At 37.4% G+C, this 16,547-nt stretch overlaps 1 protein-coding gene across 2 annotated transcripts; it reads right to left on the bottom strand.

The window, feature by feature from the left end:
• Positions 1-4,230: 4,230 nt before the first annotated feature.
• Positions 4,231-16,307, bottom strand: LOC133714605 (cleavage and polyadenylation specificity factor subunit 1). Of its 2 annotated transcripts, none has more exons than XM_062140757.1 (26): positions 15,734-16,307; positions 15,482-15,628; positions 14,804-14,957; positions 14,083-14,218; positions 13,504-13,649; positions 13,142-13,237; positions 13,008-13,060; positions 12,718-12,849; positions 12,178-12,229; positions 11,936-12,055; positions 11,397-11,531; positions 10,998-11,126; positions 10,644-10,721; positions 10,407-10,532; positions 9,874-9,968; positions 9,496-9,692; positions 8,248-9,014; positions 7,870-7,950; positions 7,718-7,783; positions 7,533-7,610; positions 6,925-7,155; positions 6,689-6,820; positions 6,373-6,549; positions 5,811-5,996; positions 5,070-5,434; positions 4,231-4,841 (listed from the first exon to the last, which is right to left on the bottom strand). In XM_062140757.1, the coding sequence occupies exons 1-26, from the start codon at positions 16,063-16,065 to the stop codon at positions 4,727-4,729; spliced, it is 4,326 nt and encodes a 1,441-aa protein (XP_061996741.1). In that variant the 5' UTR covers positions 16,066-16,307; the 3' UTR covers positions 4,231-4,726. The 2 variants fall into 2 exon arrangements, with proteins under 2 accessions (XP_061996741.1, XP_061996739.1); XM_062140755.1 differs by having other exon boundaries at positions 5,070-5,455; positions 15,734-16,306.
• Between the last annotated feature and the right edge of the window lie 240 nt (positions 16,308-16,547).

The following is a 16,547-nucleotide window of genomic DNA, read 5'->3' as shown; positions in this document are numbered from 1 at the left end:
TTTCTCTAGCCAAAGAAAAATATCTCTACAACTCTATTGGATAATGAGCTGAGCTATTACTTTTCTCATGCGTACTAGATCACAGCAAGATATCTAAACGCAATCTCCGTTCAAACTTGTTATTCTTTTGTTTGCGGTTTAGGGTTTTAAGATGATCAAATTGACATTGGAGTTTGGAGAACGTGTGTATACTGGTTAATTTTGAGTGATTACGTATATGCCATATATATGCACTATTATTTAAGCGTAATTCTTTTGTCGTTTGTCTAAAATCCACAAACGGGATTTGCAGCGATGAATGTTGAGATCAGCAATTGGTATCTAGCTAGCTTTTCAAGAATTGTTGGAAAAGGAAGCCTCCCACCTCCAGACCAGTCTACATATTCTAGGTTATATTTGCATGGCAGCAATGGCAGGATGAACACTTGCCACTTGGCACAACGTGAATGGCCAGTTGGTGAAATTTAGATTTGGTGCACAATTGTACTATACGTACTCAAACAGCTAGCTATGGTTTGCTAAGCTCCATATATCGTAATCCTAAATTATAACACTAATTATATAAATAATTACAATATAATTTAGTCCAAGTCAAACATTTATCGAAATTGTGTGTATTCCTAAGATTATGATTGATCAGAAAGAGAATAGACTAATGTGTAAAGAGGATTGGATCCAGGTTTTGACTAACCAACTTATAGCAAATGTCTTTTTCTTACAAATGCAATGAACCAACAATATTATTGATCCAGATTCTTCAAACCTCAATGAAGATCTTAGAATCTCTACCGACTAAGCCGAAAAATATGGCAACATGAAATTTTAATACATGATCATAATGTTTTAATTATATATGCACTTTGTGGTTTTTAATTGCTCGATCCATTGACTAGAGCATTTCTATATTTTAAAGGGGATCGAAGTGCCTTTTACTTACTTATTGCTAGCTAGCTAGCTATCTAAGAATACTCAAATGTGTTGTACTTGTAGCTAGCTAGTATCTTCTTGTTTAAAATGTACTTGGACTTTTTATATGAAAGTAACCACATATATGTGAACTAGAATAGTAGAATTTTTTGGGACAGAAATAGAGACTGCTACCATTGCATGAGACAGCCTAGTTGATACAAATTACTACAAGTTGAGTCATAAATCATTAGTAATGGTACAAATGGTATGATACGAGTCTTGATTTAGTAAACTCAGTACGTCCAGAGAGATTATCGGAATTTCAATCCGATATGAAAATAGGTTTTGATGTAACCTTCTGATGTAGAAGTGTCTAGATAGCACATAGCCTCCATGACCTTCTGACGTAACATTCTTATAATTCTTTGTAGCACCAAGAGGACTTTCATTCTATTTATGACGATGTGTACAATGAGTAGAAGCTAGGTCAAGGATTGAGATCATCAAATACCATTTAGAAGATCGAGGTTGATGATGATAGCAAGTACACACTAGCTACTCACTATGGGGAGCCAAAACGAAGCTTAAACAACTAGAAACTGAAAAGTAGAGTGTATATAGAAATGGATGATCGATCATGTGTGTTGCATCATGCGGACTAATAATCTAATTCCAAGCTGCGGCTAAAGCATGGTGGCTTTTCTGGCACGTACGCTTGCCACCCAAAAAGAAATGATGGAGGGCATGGACTTAATTGGATATGGTCAGACTAACCTAAGTGGGATGGATATATGCACTAATTCAAAGTCTTATTTATAATGCCCTAATGGGATTTGATGCCATCATCCACATAGCCGAGTGATGATAGATACCACCAAAGGGTCAATAAGCGCACTTATATATGGTTGGAGATGAGTGAAAGGGTGAGGAAATGAAATGCAGGTATATAATATCTGATTGAGAGACGATATTTAGTTATATTGTAAATTTAAGTTGATATGTAAGAACCGCTTGAACAGTTATTTTATACAGTTATTATTAACCGTGTGGCTATTTTAGATGTTCGCAAAGTCTGCTCTGAAATCGATGGATGTATTTGTGTACATAATTAGCAAAACGACATGGTAAAAGAGGATCATTGAATCCTCGATTTAAACGGGGAAGGTGAAGAGAGAAGGGAAAAGGAAAAGCTAGTTTTGATGGTGATTTGTGTCTAGAACCACTTAAGCATGGGGTGGCCGAGTTTGATTGGGAGACGAGGCGCACCATGAGTAGTAATTGGACTTGGAGTCGGACCCATTTTGCAAGCAGAAATTCAAAGCTATGGTCATTGTCATAAGCACCTCCTTCTCCTTTTTTCTTCCAAGATACTTGTTGATGGGGACCTGAGTGACTCAGTGTGCATTGCTAAGATCCCACTTCCATAGTAGCTCCCATCTAGTGCATGCCCTTTTGGAAATTAATTAAGCCCCCTCCAAAGGCCAAAATCCAAAGAGAAGCCATGGTACACTTAGAGAATGAATAAAGAAACTGTATTATTGAACAAAGATAGAGGGATAAGGGAGTTAGTATTGCGCATGGGTGAGGAGCTAGGAGACACTCCATGGCCTCTCATTCATCACAATTCGAGGGCTTGTGTTACCCTTTAGCTGGACATTTCATGAACCAAATGGTCCCATAACACCACATGATCAATACTATAATACAAGAAGAGGAAGAAGAAGAAACATCCCCTTATTTCTTAAGATGCTCTTTATCTCTCTCTATCTCTCTATTCATTCCCTTTGCCCAAAAGAGAGAGATGGAATTATGTGCACGTGAGTCATCATAATTCTATGTTCATATACATGGACTACATGAAGATGATGGAGGAGCTAAGAATTTCTCAGAGATGGACACCTACTTGATAGCTCCCCCCACCATTTTTGTTGAGGAACTCTCAGTCTCGGCTCGACAAAAACTCCCGGTAACACCGTCTGTCTGCCATTCCCAAGTAAAAAGTAAAAGATCATGGAACTCAGTCTCATAGGATCCTTACTTCATATAAGATGCTAATCTTTTCCTTTGTGCGTATTAAAAAGCTACTAATCAATGGATTGTCTCAAAATGATGAGTCTAAGGAATTCATTTAACATCCCCACCCCACCCTTTTATGGGCGGCCTAGCAGCACCACTCCGTCCTCTGCATGTAATGAGGCAACATTTCATTGTTGGCATTGCATGTGGGAGGTAGGGAGGCTGGGTTGGTAGGGAAGTGGTGCTTGATTAGAGGACATAACTTGATCAATATTGAGTGAAAAATCGAGTTTTTTACAAAAGCACTAAAAGAATGTCACGAATCAAGGATAAAATGTTCATAAGTTTCTGAGTCTCGAAAGGTTTTTTTTTTTTTTTTTTTTTTTTTCAAAAGTTAAAATCATAATAATAATAAAAAATCATTCAAGATTTTTGAGTGTCATCACGTCGAACATGTATTAAAAATCATGCCTTACAAATGGTGAAATTATGGCACAGGACAATTTGAATAAAAAGTGGTACTGGCATGGTTTGACACGTTTGGACATGTCATGCCGTGTCAAACCTTGTGAACACAATTTTTTGTTTTTTTTTGTTGTTTTGAATCCTCCCATGTCATTATCTCACTAAGTACAATATGATTTTTAAGACATGTTCTAAGTGACGAACCTGAAAAAATCCCAACCAGATTCGTCTAGATTTTGAGGTCTATCAGGTGTAGAATTGCTTAAAATCATGCATTACCAATTAGGAGATTTTGATGAGGAAAAAAAACGTGTGCATCCACAGTTTTAGGTGATAATCATGATTTTGAAAGTTCACGGATTGACTCACACAAGGTTAGAAAATCACACACATCTTTCCATGTGCATGGTCTTGCTTGCTTGCATGAGCGTGGGCATCATTAGCTTTGCTTGCATAGACATAGTTATCATCGTTAACCCCACTTGCATGAGCCTAGACATCGTAACCTCATTAGTTTGCATGGATATCATTAGCCTCGCTTGCTTCCATGGCATAGATAACCTTGCTAGTGTCACTGACTTGCATGGGCGTGGACATCGTGAACCTCACTAGTTTTGTACATGCATAGACATTATTAGCCTTGCTAGCGCCTATAACGCTGCCTTACATTTCTCAGTTTTACTATCCAACAGACACTCCAGAGGCGTATCATGCAATAATAACTTCCATTAAGATGAGATCAAAATATGTAACGCCAAATAATAGTTCCATTCTAACAACTGATCCAAAACAAGGACAAAATACAAGCAATAAGTCACAAAATGGGAGATTGAGGGAGCATTGAGTAGGGAACTAATATCCTCTCTTTTCATATCATTAACAGCTTACAATGCGACAACTGTAGTATTACAAAAAGCTTCAATCTTATCATAATGCAAAACCCCCTACTTTTTTCTCCTTCCATCCTCTTACCCATTACCTGTCCTAATTACACAATTGTATATGTGATTCTCCCCTACAAATCCAAGTGCAAGTGCTTACGAGGTCTGCAGTTTGATAAACTCCCGGCAATATCATCAAGTCTTTTCAGGTGAACGTTAGCAGAGGACAGAACTCAGCCTAAGGTTAATGACTACGATAACCTGTCCTTAAAAGGAAACAACTTACTAACACTAGCTAATATTATTAGCAAGCAGATCTCAACTGCATTACCTAGAACTAGTGACCAGTGTTCAGTAACCCAACCATTAAAAATGAGTGTAATGCCAGCTGCCAGGGATTCAGTAACACAAATATAACGGGTTCCACCCTGTAAGCTCCTTCAAATTTGCTACAATCATAAGAAGCTCGTTCCCAGAGAGAGGTCGTCCAAGTTTGAAAGAATTTGAAGGCGAGTTGTCCCTATCTGTTGAGCAATCTCAAGCTGTTCCTCCAACGGAAGCATCTCATAACTGGAAGTATAGAAATTGTAGTGCAGTTGTTAGTGTTCATTATGACTACTAATAGTGTTTGCATAACAACTAACTGATATAAGCCTCTTAATTAAATGTCTTAACTCTAACCGATATAAACACGCAGAGCAAATGATATGCAACATAACTAACAAGATCTTTTGAATGTTGAAAGACATGAAAAACGACCATTTAAGTACATTAGAGAACTCAGACATCAAAACATACTGGAATAGTAGCTCGCAGTCAACAATGCTATCAGGGCCTGGCCGATGAGCTTTTCCTTTTGAACGAAACTGGCGGAATGATCTTGGATTCAAACCAGCAACATGGGGAACAGCATCAACAAGCTTATTCTGTAATGACTGCAATCTACGAAATGTCAGCTCCTCGAGAGGCGCAATACAACCAATGCTGCCATCCAGGGTACCAAATAACAAAGCAAAGCGATTTGTTTTATCAGAGCCTGGATTTTTTCCAGTTCGATCAGATAATGTAGAAAGCATCTGTAACCGCAAGAACTTAGTCACATGGGCACCGACATGGAATTCAGCCCTTGTAAGAAGCTTCTGGCCCTTCCAACTCTCAGATATCTTTGGTGCATAGTAAAAAATCTGTTTTAGCACATAAACCACATTCAAGCAAAAGTAAACCATCCACTAAAAGCATCATTTGAGTCATGACTAATGTTGCATAAAACCTCCCCCAGAATTATAAGACAAATAAAAGAAAATTAAAAAAAGGGAAACCTGATATCGATAGTTTCATTAACCTTTTGTTCTTTTTCTTCAAAAGACAAAGGATTTCAATTATCTTAATATATATCACTTGGTAGAACCCCCTGTATGCTTAAGGGGTGGGTGGTAGGGAAGACACCTAAAAGAAGACTAACATAACTGTATGCTTAACGGGTGGGCAGTAGAAGAAGACACCTAAATAACATAAAAACTGAAACTACAAGGCACTGACCTGAATGTTCTTTTGTTCATCTGCAACTGCAAGGCTCAGAGTACTACCATCAATCAAAAACTCTGTTGCAAAACAATCAAGGTTACCAAAATCCTTGGCCAATAAACTGAGTTGAGCTCCCTGCTCCTTCCAACTGAGGAAGTAAATGCTTTTGTGAATGTCACCGAGGAGAATGAAATTCTTGACCTGAAACAATGAATTTACCCATTAACAAGGATCATGCTAAATGAATTGAGCATACTATGCACACAGATGGAGACATGTGACCATGCGCACACATGGAAACTTTTGTGTGTGAATATCAATAATAAATACATTTAATTTATCTGAGAAACTTCTAATTCCTTTTCCTTCAATTCCTTCTATTTTTAAGATGAGAAGTTATCAAACAAACAACTGAGAAGGAGGATAAAACTTAACAAGCAAATGAAAAGTTTTGACACATTTCAAATTTTCAACAGACATATCCTTAACATATCAAAGTACAAGTCTTAATCACATAGTCAAGTACTGGTAAGGGAAACAGTTAAAAGAGAAAGTTGAGTAAAGGAAGTATACTCACAATATTCAAGCTCACTACGTATAAAGGTGGAACATCAAAAAATGCAACACCAGTCAGATCACTACCAGTCCACTTGTGTAAAATAATTTTAGGACCAGAAGCTATTAGTAGATGGCCTTGAAGCGAGGCCAATGCAGATATGGCACCTTTCAATTCCTTGGAGAAAACCTCTGAAACCTGAAATCAGAAATAACTGTAATTATCTCATAGAATTGAGACTTTAGAGAGAAGCATAACAGGTAAAAGGTATCTATAAAGTTTGTACAGTAATAGATGGAGTTAAGAGAGAAAAGTTGTAAATGTTCTGAAAAAGTACCAAGTTTTGAGGATTGTCAGCATTATTTTCCGCCGAAAATAAAAGAACCCGTCCTCTACCAGCAACATCCTCCCCTTGAACATAAGCTGTCCCAATTGCTAAAAGTGTTTCGTTCTCTTTTGTTGTTGTATTCTGCAATGAAGTATATGTGACTTATTCGAGAAAAGAAATCTAATAAAATAAAGATAAGGAGATTGTCTAGAAGCATAGGACACATCAGGAGCCAGCAAACTTACAAACAGTGTAACTACGCGAACAGTCAGAGCATTTTCAGAAGTTTGCATTGGAATGGTAGCCCTAGCTTGCCAAGGGCCACCAGACTTTTCTGGCTCCATAATCCGAACCTCGAATTCATCAACAGTATAAGTCCGGTGTAGTTCTTCAGGACTCAAATTATGATTCTCAACCTGATGGCCAAATTCTTGATCAACCAAAGATGATAGAACTTGATTCAGTGGCTTCTGAACCTGAAGAACATTAATTGTTGTGTATTACTCGAAAATGGCTCATAATGTGTGTGAATAAGAAGAAGAAAAATCATATGCAGAGCTAAACAAAAGTTGATAGTGCTAAGAGAGTCAAGCTAAAAGAATTTGTGTACACGGAATAACCGAATCCCAATTAAAGAAATTGATGATTTGACAAGGTTTGTGTGGATGTGTGCATTGCATACCAAACAGGCCCTGTGACATGTGGATATGTAGTGTTTGCCTGTTTGGGTGCATGCTAGGCAACAATGTGAAAATAAAATCTTAATGTAAGACAGATATTAGGATTTCAGACCCCAAAAAAAAGACAGATATTAGAATTGAGCAAGAAAAAGAGAGGGTGCAGATATACTCACAGGTACGGAAACTATAAGTGGGTATAAATTCTTCTCGGCAAAGTAAGTGACCTGGTGGGGAGTCCCTTTCAACGGAATCTAATTAAAACACGAGAATACATTAGTAATGCATAAATATAACTAATAGATGGCAGTATGTACACAAATGTAGGATTTATTATACATTATCCTAATGGAGTACCCACCTTTTGTACAGGCCAATAATTGTCATAGCTTGTAATAGATGGCAGTTGGCAAATCTTCATAATACCCTGGAAAGCAGAGATAGGATTAGCCAAAATGAGCAATCCTAGTTTAGGAACAATTCTGAGAGAATGGAAGTATACTGTGTACAAACCTGTGATGTAACATATATGAGTCCATGATTACAGTTAACATTGTGAAGCACAGTGAAGGCAACAATTGAACCATCACAAAGCTGCCAAAGAAAATAACACAGAAACTCCATTAGTAGACGATCAAAACTTCCAATTTCTTAACTCTAACAGCTCTATTGAGTATTGAGAGCCCTATCCAACATCCTCATCGAGAAACTGTTATTTCCAATATATACATGGGACTTCCATTTGAACTCTTTGTTAAACTTATTTCCAGAAAGTACCTTTAAAATTCATCCGTCCAGCATAATCATGTAATATACCAACTACAATGCATATAAAAAACATGGGCTGCCTCAATCATTTCCCTATTTCAGAAAGAGACGTGGATTTCTCACCTGTGGATGAACACGAAGCCGCTCTCTGAATACCATGAACCAAGCTGGTCTTGAACCAGAAAGGAACAAACCCTGATTACCAGCAATGTTGTTGAAAACAGTTATTCTTTGACCGGAAATTCCATTTGATGAGTCATTCCTAGCATATGTGTCCAAGGGAACACGAACGAATCTCAAATTTCTAAGCCTGGAAGCAGTAGTATTTTGTGATGAAGCTGAATCTTCAGTTTTGGTATTGTCTGGACTTTCATATAAGTACGCATGGTAACAAAATATCATCCCATCATTCAATATTCCAAAAAGAAATGGACGACTATGCTGTCCTGACCATCTTTGCATTGTCAGCTCTACAACTCTCATATTGTGTATATTTTCTTTCCTGCTCAGGCCACTCACTTCTTCAGTGCTTTGGCCGATCATCTTTTGGGAATCAATTAGTGGGTCTCGCATAAATGTGTCAACTAGGTGTGCCTTTCCAGATACAAACTTATCCACAGAGAAAACACAATTAAAATTTGGTACGTCAAATATTTCAAGGGAGCCGCTTTCATAACAAACGACACAATATATATCACCCTGGTCATGTAATACACCATCAGCACCATCAATGGCCTCGTCAATGCCTGTAGAAAGCCAAGCATCAGTACTTGTCTTCCGGAGCCATGGCTCAGGTCCTTCATCATGATACAGTGTACAGGCAGATACTATTTTCTTTGAGCTCTCAAAGGCTGCCGGGATGCTTATAGAAACAGTGCACAAAGAAGGATCTGCAAATGAAAATCAACATGAGCTGATCCATGTTTATCCATAAAAACTCCAAGCAGAATAATTCTTGGAAAATGAAAGCAATGCATCAAAAAGATCGAAACATAAGAATACAAATTAAATACTCAGGCAATCAGCTATTATATAAACATAATGATATTAGCACAGAAAAAAAAAATCGAATTCTTTACGCAGTTTCCAACATGCATATGCATGTATAGTTCCGCAGACAGAGTTTCAATTATCAGACATGCAAATGCATGTAAAATTCCTCCATTTAGATTATATAATGAGGATTTTAGCTAAAGAATATTTACTTAAGGCTCCATGTTTTTTTTAGCATATTTAATTCTTAAGGCAATAAGTGAAACAGAGAGTTCAAAATAATGTCCACATAAATAGCAAAGCCAAGAAACGACTATGAGTGACATGACTGCACTCGAAATCATTTGTGTAAAATAGCATAAGCTTGACTAAAGATACCTCCAACAAGGAGCCGAATACCACCATCAGACATTCTCAGCAACACATACGGATCAACAATAGAAACTGATAATACTGTAGCACTCTCAGAACCTGTGCCAGATTCAGAGTTTGAGGCACCAAGGCTTAAGTCCTGAGTCATATAATAGCCTTCTAGAATTCGAGCTCCCCTTTCATAGATCTGCACAACTCGACGCCTAAAAAACAAGAAGGAATTAGTATGAACATGAAGACCGCCATTGTCCTTTACAGAGTAAATAGTTGTAGATCCAAATTGAAAGTAAATATAAGTTAAATATACAAAACACAATGTATAAGCCAACTGATGAGAACAATTTATAAAAGAGTTGAAGCATGTAATTGAAATTAAACACTCACCTTCCAAACAAATTCCCTGCCGCAATTGTTCTCCCTTGCAGAAAATAGTCAACTTTATCTGTGACTTCGCTCAGATGATCAGCTGTTTCAAGTACCTAGCCAACATTTGGTAAAGGGGTGTTAAAGATTATTTCAAATGAAAGTCTGACAGAAATTGTAAATATCAAACACTACAGAGACTAAGCTCTTCCTGGTATGTACAGAACTGTGTACGCACCATATGACTCCAAATGTTTAAAGTAGCTGATTTTTGGGATATAAGCTGGGGGGCAGTCTGTGGCTGTACTTTATTAATCTGGTCATCTATACTACCCATACAACATCTACTAGAGAGCCCCCTCCAACACCCTAACCCAAAGACCCTATTTTTCTAAAATATAAATAGGATTTACAAGTGACTTATAATTATCATTTTAAAAATGTTGCACATTTGAATGATTCATTAATCATTATGCAAAGCTGAACAACAAAAATTTATCGACCTAGAAAGAACGTGTCAGGTTTAATGTATCATAAAAGAGAAGATGACTGACCATTGTACGAGCCTCCAGACTTATAATTAAAAAAGCATGATACTCATCATCGGAAGACTCAGCATTATGACCACGTGCATTCTTATGGTAAACGGTCCAAATTCCCTTGCAACCTGGTAGTGCAACCTGTTAAATCCAAAAACAGAAAGTACGGTCATTTTCATTTGATCAACTCTTACTGTAAATGGATATTAACTAAAGTAGCAAGACATACAACGAAAATAAACTACCACCGACCTCAGTAATCATTTCTGGACGAATTGACTGACGAAGAACACAGAGCGAACCATTCTTTCCATGACCCGAACAGCACACCTAAAATTTATCCCCAAAAAAAAAAAATTACAGTTATCTATTTATAAAACAATACCAACATTCATAATGTCAAATTTCCCAATTTACAAATAACAGATAAAGACAAGTAAATTCCAAAATGGCCTAAATGTTGCCTGATTAAGGAAATAAGGAAGCAGGCATTGTAATCATTTCCAGAAGGAGCCTACCGAAACCGGTTAAGATTAAGCATATAGCCCATTATTCATATCAAGGAAAACTTGTATATAACAAGGGGGGAGTAAGTTCATCAGCTACCAGTTCATAATTGCTCTGTTTAGCAATTCCAGTAGCATTTGCATCTGCATTTATCCTTAGCCCATAGGAGAAGTCCTTCAAAGGACCAACGTTAACCAAAGAATCCCTGACCGCAAATGAGAAAGACCTCTGCATGTACCCAAAAAAAAATATAATATAAGCGACGAATCATAACATAAAGACCAAATCATAACATATTTAACTGCTAAATATGTAATAAAAAGAACATGAAAGCACGTATGCATTCAATTCAAATTTAAATGCTCTTTCTGTTTACAATATCTCGTTCTGCAATGGCAGAGATCCTCTCACTGTTTTTTCATTAAAAATTCCCCGTATGGAACAAATCAAGCAGATTAAAACATAAACAGGAAATGCATTCTTCAAAAAGTGAACAACCTGAGCTGATTCTGCATTGTTTTGAGCTGACCCATATAAAGAGAGCTCCTCACCACTAATCATATCTTGCAATGCATCAGAAGATGACATTCGCAATCGCTTAGCTGATGGGGCATCACCTTCAATATCTCCTACCTGTAACATTAAAGCATCAGGAATGTTTTTTATCCATTCAAGTACAGAAATTATTGGAAAAACAACAAGGTTTGCAATCAGTAAAGATCAAAACAAAGAAAATACTTGAAGAGATTTCGCTCAACATGAAAATTATCAAAATCTTGGAAGATTCAACTACGCATAAAAACAAAGGATGCACAAAAGTTCCACTTCAAAAGATTTCTCTTTAAAGTAGGGAGAAACAGAAACATTAAGGGTATAACAGTTAAAGACACTAAAAATGAGTAAATATCAAACAAGGGAGCTAAATTCAAATTTCATTAACAAGAAGCAGAGTAGCAGACTTCAAAATGATGATTGAAAACAGCAATTATATTAACTTTTTCACAACTAAGAGCCAAACTAATGATTTCAACACAAACCTCATCCTTCAAACCAGCTGACAACATCGAGGCCCCTACTCCACTAGTAAACTGCACAAGCAAACTGTCTCCCAACCGACTGCCCAAAAAAAATAATGAATTTCCAACTGTTGCAATTCCCTACACAAGAAACAGTGGATTCACCAAAACTACAATTAATATTACATTATATAATGATACAGAATAACTTAAGACTGGGATAGATAAAAGTAAATTAGGGCCAACAAAATAATGGCACTCACCGACGTAAGTACTGAAGCTTTAGACTTTGAAATATCAAGTCTGTGTACGACCCTGCATATAAAAATAGGATCATTGCATAGCAAGCTATTTTAGAAGAACATAAGTGTGTATAAATATATATATATATATATATATCATATATTCACATATGTATTTCCTACTACCATGCAGGTGGGAAGAGAAAAAAGTCAAGCTGCTCAAGAATCATCCAAGGTATGCCACATTCCAACAACTTGTGGCATTATCCAGATCATAAATTAATAATTGGGCAAAATTACCATGTCAGCAGAAAATAGGTTTCCATTGCTTCACCATTTCCAAATTAGCGCATAGTAAAGTGAAATAAATAAACTTCAAACCCTTCTTTCTTACTCATATATATAAGAGACTCGTAGAAGATTTCCGTACTATGTAAACACAGACTATAGTCACCCAGTGGTGGCAAAGAATAAGTAAACGAGCTCTGCTTCTTCACACAAAACAAGACTACGAAAACTAAGCAAACAAAATCATATTATAAAGTAAATACGATGACTGACCTTCCATCATAAACAAGGGTGAGCAATAAGAGCTCCCCGGTTTTTGTAGACAGCAGGACAACATCATTTGACAACCAACTAGCATTGGCAGCATCAAGCTCCACAGTGAAACTAGATCTTGGCATCTCTTGACTGAATCACGCAGAAAATATTAAATATGAGAAAAAAATATGGGCCTCATATAAGCAAAAGATTTTGGAGAGAATGAAGCCAAAGAAAAGGAGGGAGAGCAGGGTGTGTGTGTGTGTGTGTGCGCGCGGATGAGAGAGAGAGAGAGAGAGAGGAGAGACCTGCTATCAACAGAAACGGCGTAACTATTTAATGCCAATGCACATGAAGCTGACTGCATGAAATAGGAAACAAGCCCTTCAAATATGCTTCAACCATTCAACTATTAACATTCCACTCGAAGAAAGTAATTTACCTGGCTATGATAATGAACAGAGTTTGCACTAATCACAAGAACACCACCAATTGGAGATGGCACAGCAAGTAGCTTATAAGCATCATGTGGGAGGTTCTGACCAAAGAAATTGAGAAAAAAATAAGAGAATATCCAATATCACTACTTCCAACCATATACATTCTCCGTTATGAAAAAGTAAGCAAGACTTTCAACTTTCAAGAAAGATATTCCTTTACACTTCTATGTTCAGCTGATAATTTGAACAATAATATTATAGATTACAAGGATCTAAATCACATACAACAGATAAGAAATTTGGAAATTTGTCAAAAGGTCAGTTCCATAATTTTCAGAAGAGTTTAATTTTTTGTGGAACTTACAATAGCTGACCATATCAGAGGATGCTGCTTCAAAGTTGTGCTGATACTAAGTGCAGAAATCATACATGTATGGTGCTTCCATGAGACACGCCCAGCCCAAGTAAGCTCCCGCTCATGAAGGATAACCAGAACGGGCTCAATGTAACCTATAAAAATCTTATTATGTGAAGCTTTGATAGATATAAGGCCGCATGAAGGCATTTAAGTAACCTATTTGTTTTCTGTCTACTCGTGAATTCAATATAAGGCTATAAGCAAATTTGAGTATTAAAAACCAATTAACTATCACATTTTTGGAAGGAAAAAAATAACTGTGCTGAAGATAACTTTGAGTATTCAAGATAATGCAATTTTCTAATGTATTTTAAAATTCACAGTATTTCAAATAATCAAATTTCTAGAATCTCATTATACAAATTTCACTTAGATACTAGGAAATCTCTTCTTTTCTTTTCTTTTCTTTTGTGAAGAAGAGATCTGGATCCACATTTAAAAGTAACAAATAAATAAAAAAGATTATTCTACAAAAGTCATATTAATCATCAGGCCTTTCAAAGATTATTGCATGACCAAACTAACCATGTACAAATGTAAAATCCTTTATATGTTTCATGTCCAGGTCTCGTAGACTAATAATGTAAGATGACTCGACACGAGCAGAAATTGCAGCACCAGATGCAAACCCATCATCATCCCCAACCAAACCATAGCCACCCTGACAACAAAGACATCAAAGTTAAGAATAGGGGAAACTGCTTTCAAATAAAAAAGTTCATCATGTATGGTAAGGACAGTTCATGATGCCATCTAGTGTTGTGCCAGAGAACCCTTTCATCAAGGCACACCTGCAATAGACGACCTTGGAACACAATAACCAAGACAGATACTTGAGCATGCTACTAGTGAAGGCATATACTGCATAAAGGCAATACATAGACTGTTGCTAAACCAATAAGGCTACCCTTTTTTTTCCATCTGAATCCTACCAGTTTTATAGCAACAATGAAAACTAACTTCTTGTATCATATTGTTTAACATCACATGCCATGAGAGCCAACATTTAAACAGCACCTTGTTAAATATGAGAGACAGACCTAATAACGACATAGCCAAGTTGAATATGCTTTTTATAACGCATACAAGTCAAAAATTACAATTATAGCTAACCCAACAATGTTTCCTTCATTTTTCATATCCTATAATTGATAGAGCAGGAAAAAGTAAGTTTTAGTATTATATATTTTTCAGGATGTCAAGTTGTCAACCATTAAAATAAAGAAGTTAAGGAGACAGAAGAGACCTGAGCAGCTTTAAGTATTATCAGTTGCAAATCAAAAACAAGAACGCCTCCACATCTGCCTTGAGGATCAACCTTTACTGATGGGCCTCTTGCAAACGATTCTCTACCTCTTCTCAAATGAAGCCACTCTGGGCCCTCGAAGCAATGCATAGAGCTGGAAGGAAAAAGAATTCAGAATTGATGAATTTTGATCATCTTGCAAAAGACAGTTGAACAAATTACAAAAAGAAAAAACAAAAGAATAAAATTATGTTTCTTATCGTTGGAAGTATCACCTTAGACCCAGAGTGTCCTTACACATTTAGAAATTGATCATTTTGAGCCAAATTCCAATCACATTAAAGGAAGGAAATAACTTAAAATCATGGCACAGATTACAGAGTTTAAGAGACTTCAGTCGCTAAATTACGCAACCAACTTACATTCAAGTCAGTTATTCAGTTACTGTATAGAAGTCTGCTACAGGAGATCAAGTATACAGTTTGCAAATTCATAAAACACACTTTAATTCTCAAGGCATTATGGTTCACTATCATCCCCCTTGTATAGAAATTCAGGTTTCGATTGGCTTCAAGCATTAAACTTAAAATACTTACGGTCCAATGTGGAATCAAACTAAGGTTTAATCAACATAACATTGACCCAAATACCGAAATAATGCAGATAAAAGTAATGTACCTAGTGCGAAGTCCATGAATCGAATCATCGAACTCTAGTACTGAAATTTTCGCATCTTCGAAGGTTAAGATAATAGCATCTCTTCTTTTAGAACCATCACCACCTCCACTAGATAACACCGCCATTGTCATCACATTGCCGTGCAATCTGTAACGCAATTACAACCAAATAGATACGAAATCGAAACCTATCAGCAACAAATCCCAGTATAAATTCCAGCAACTGTAAAGCATTTAGTTAGGGCAAAGATACCTGTAGTGGCAGACGAGTTCGAGCGAAGCTCCGGCGACACCGTCCATGAGACCGCCGCGTTTCGATCCTCCGGAAGCTCTAGAACCTCTGGCGCCGCCGTCTTGCTCCTGAACTCTGACAACGTAGACCTCGAGGAGGTTCGCGGCGGTGACGACGAGATTGGGGACGGGGCCGATTTCGCGGCGCGCGGCGGGCCAATCGGAGTCGAGGTCGTCGGTCTGGATGGGAGGGATTCGAGGGACGAAGTCGGCTCGAGAATGCGTGATGAAGCCGGAGGCGCAATTCTCGATGCCCGTCGGCCAGTGCATCATCTTGTGCGCCGCGTAGCTCATCGTCGGAGGACGACGACGACGACGGTGGCGGAAGGCCTAGGGTTTGGAACTCGAGGGCGAGGGAGGAGAGGTTGTGGGGAATTAGGGAGGGAGATTAGGGTTTTAGAGTGGTTTTGAAGAGAACGTGAGAGTGAGGTTTGGGATAAATTCTGGGTTTGGCGGGAGGCCAGACGGTCATGGACTCATCTTCATCTAACGGAGTGAATTCATTTATACGAAATCAAAATCTTCTAGTATGAACAAACACAAATATGAGCTACTAGCACCCAAGGGTTTGGTTCATTTCAAAAAAAAAAACACCGAAGGTTTGGTCTAGTGGAAACGGGTTAGGTCTGTTAGTTTGGTGAGTGTGAGCTGCATACTTAAAAAAGGTTGTTAATTTTTCTTATGTTCAAATGACTAATATAGGAGCTACGAACGCTCTAGTACACAAAAAAAACACCTCATAGGGAGAGTATGCTAGATCAACAGATTTTAATCAA

Source organism: Rosa rugosa, chromosome 6 (genome assembly GCF_958449725.1).
Source record: "Rosa rugosa chromosome 6, drRosRugo1.1, whole genome shotgun sequence".
NCBI lineage: Eukaryota > Viridiplantae > Streptophyta > Magnoliopsida > Rosales > Rosaceae > Rosa > Rosa rugosa.
Note: the sequence above shows the minus strand (reverse complement) of the source record. Positions and strands in the feature narration are given on the sequence as shown.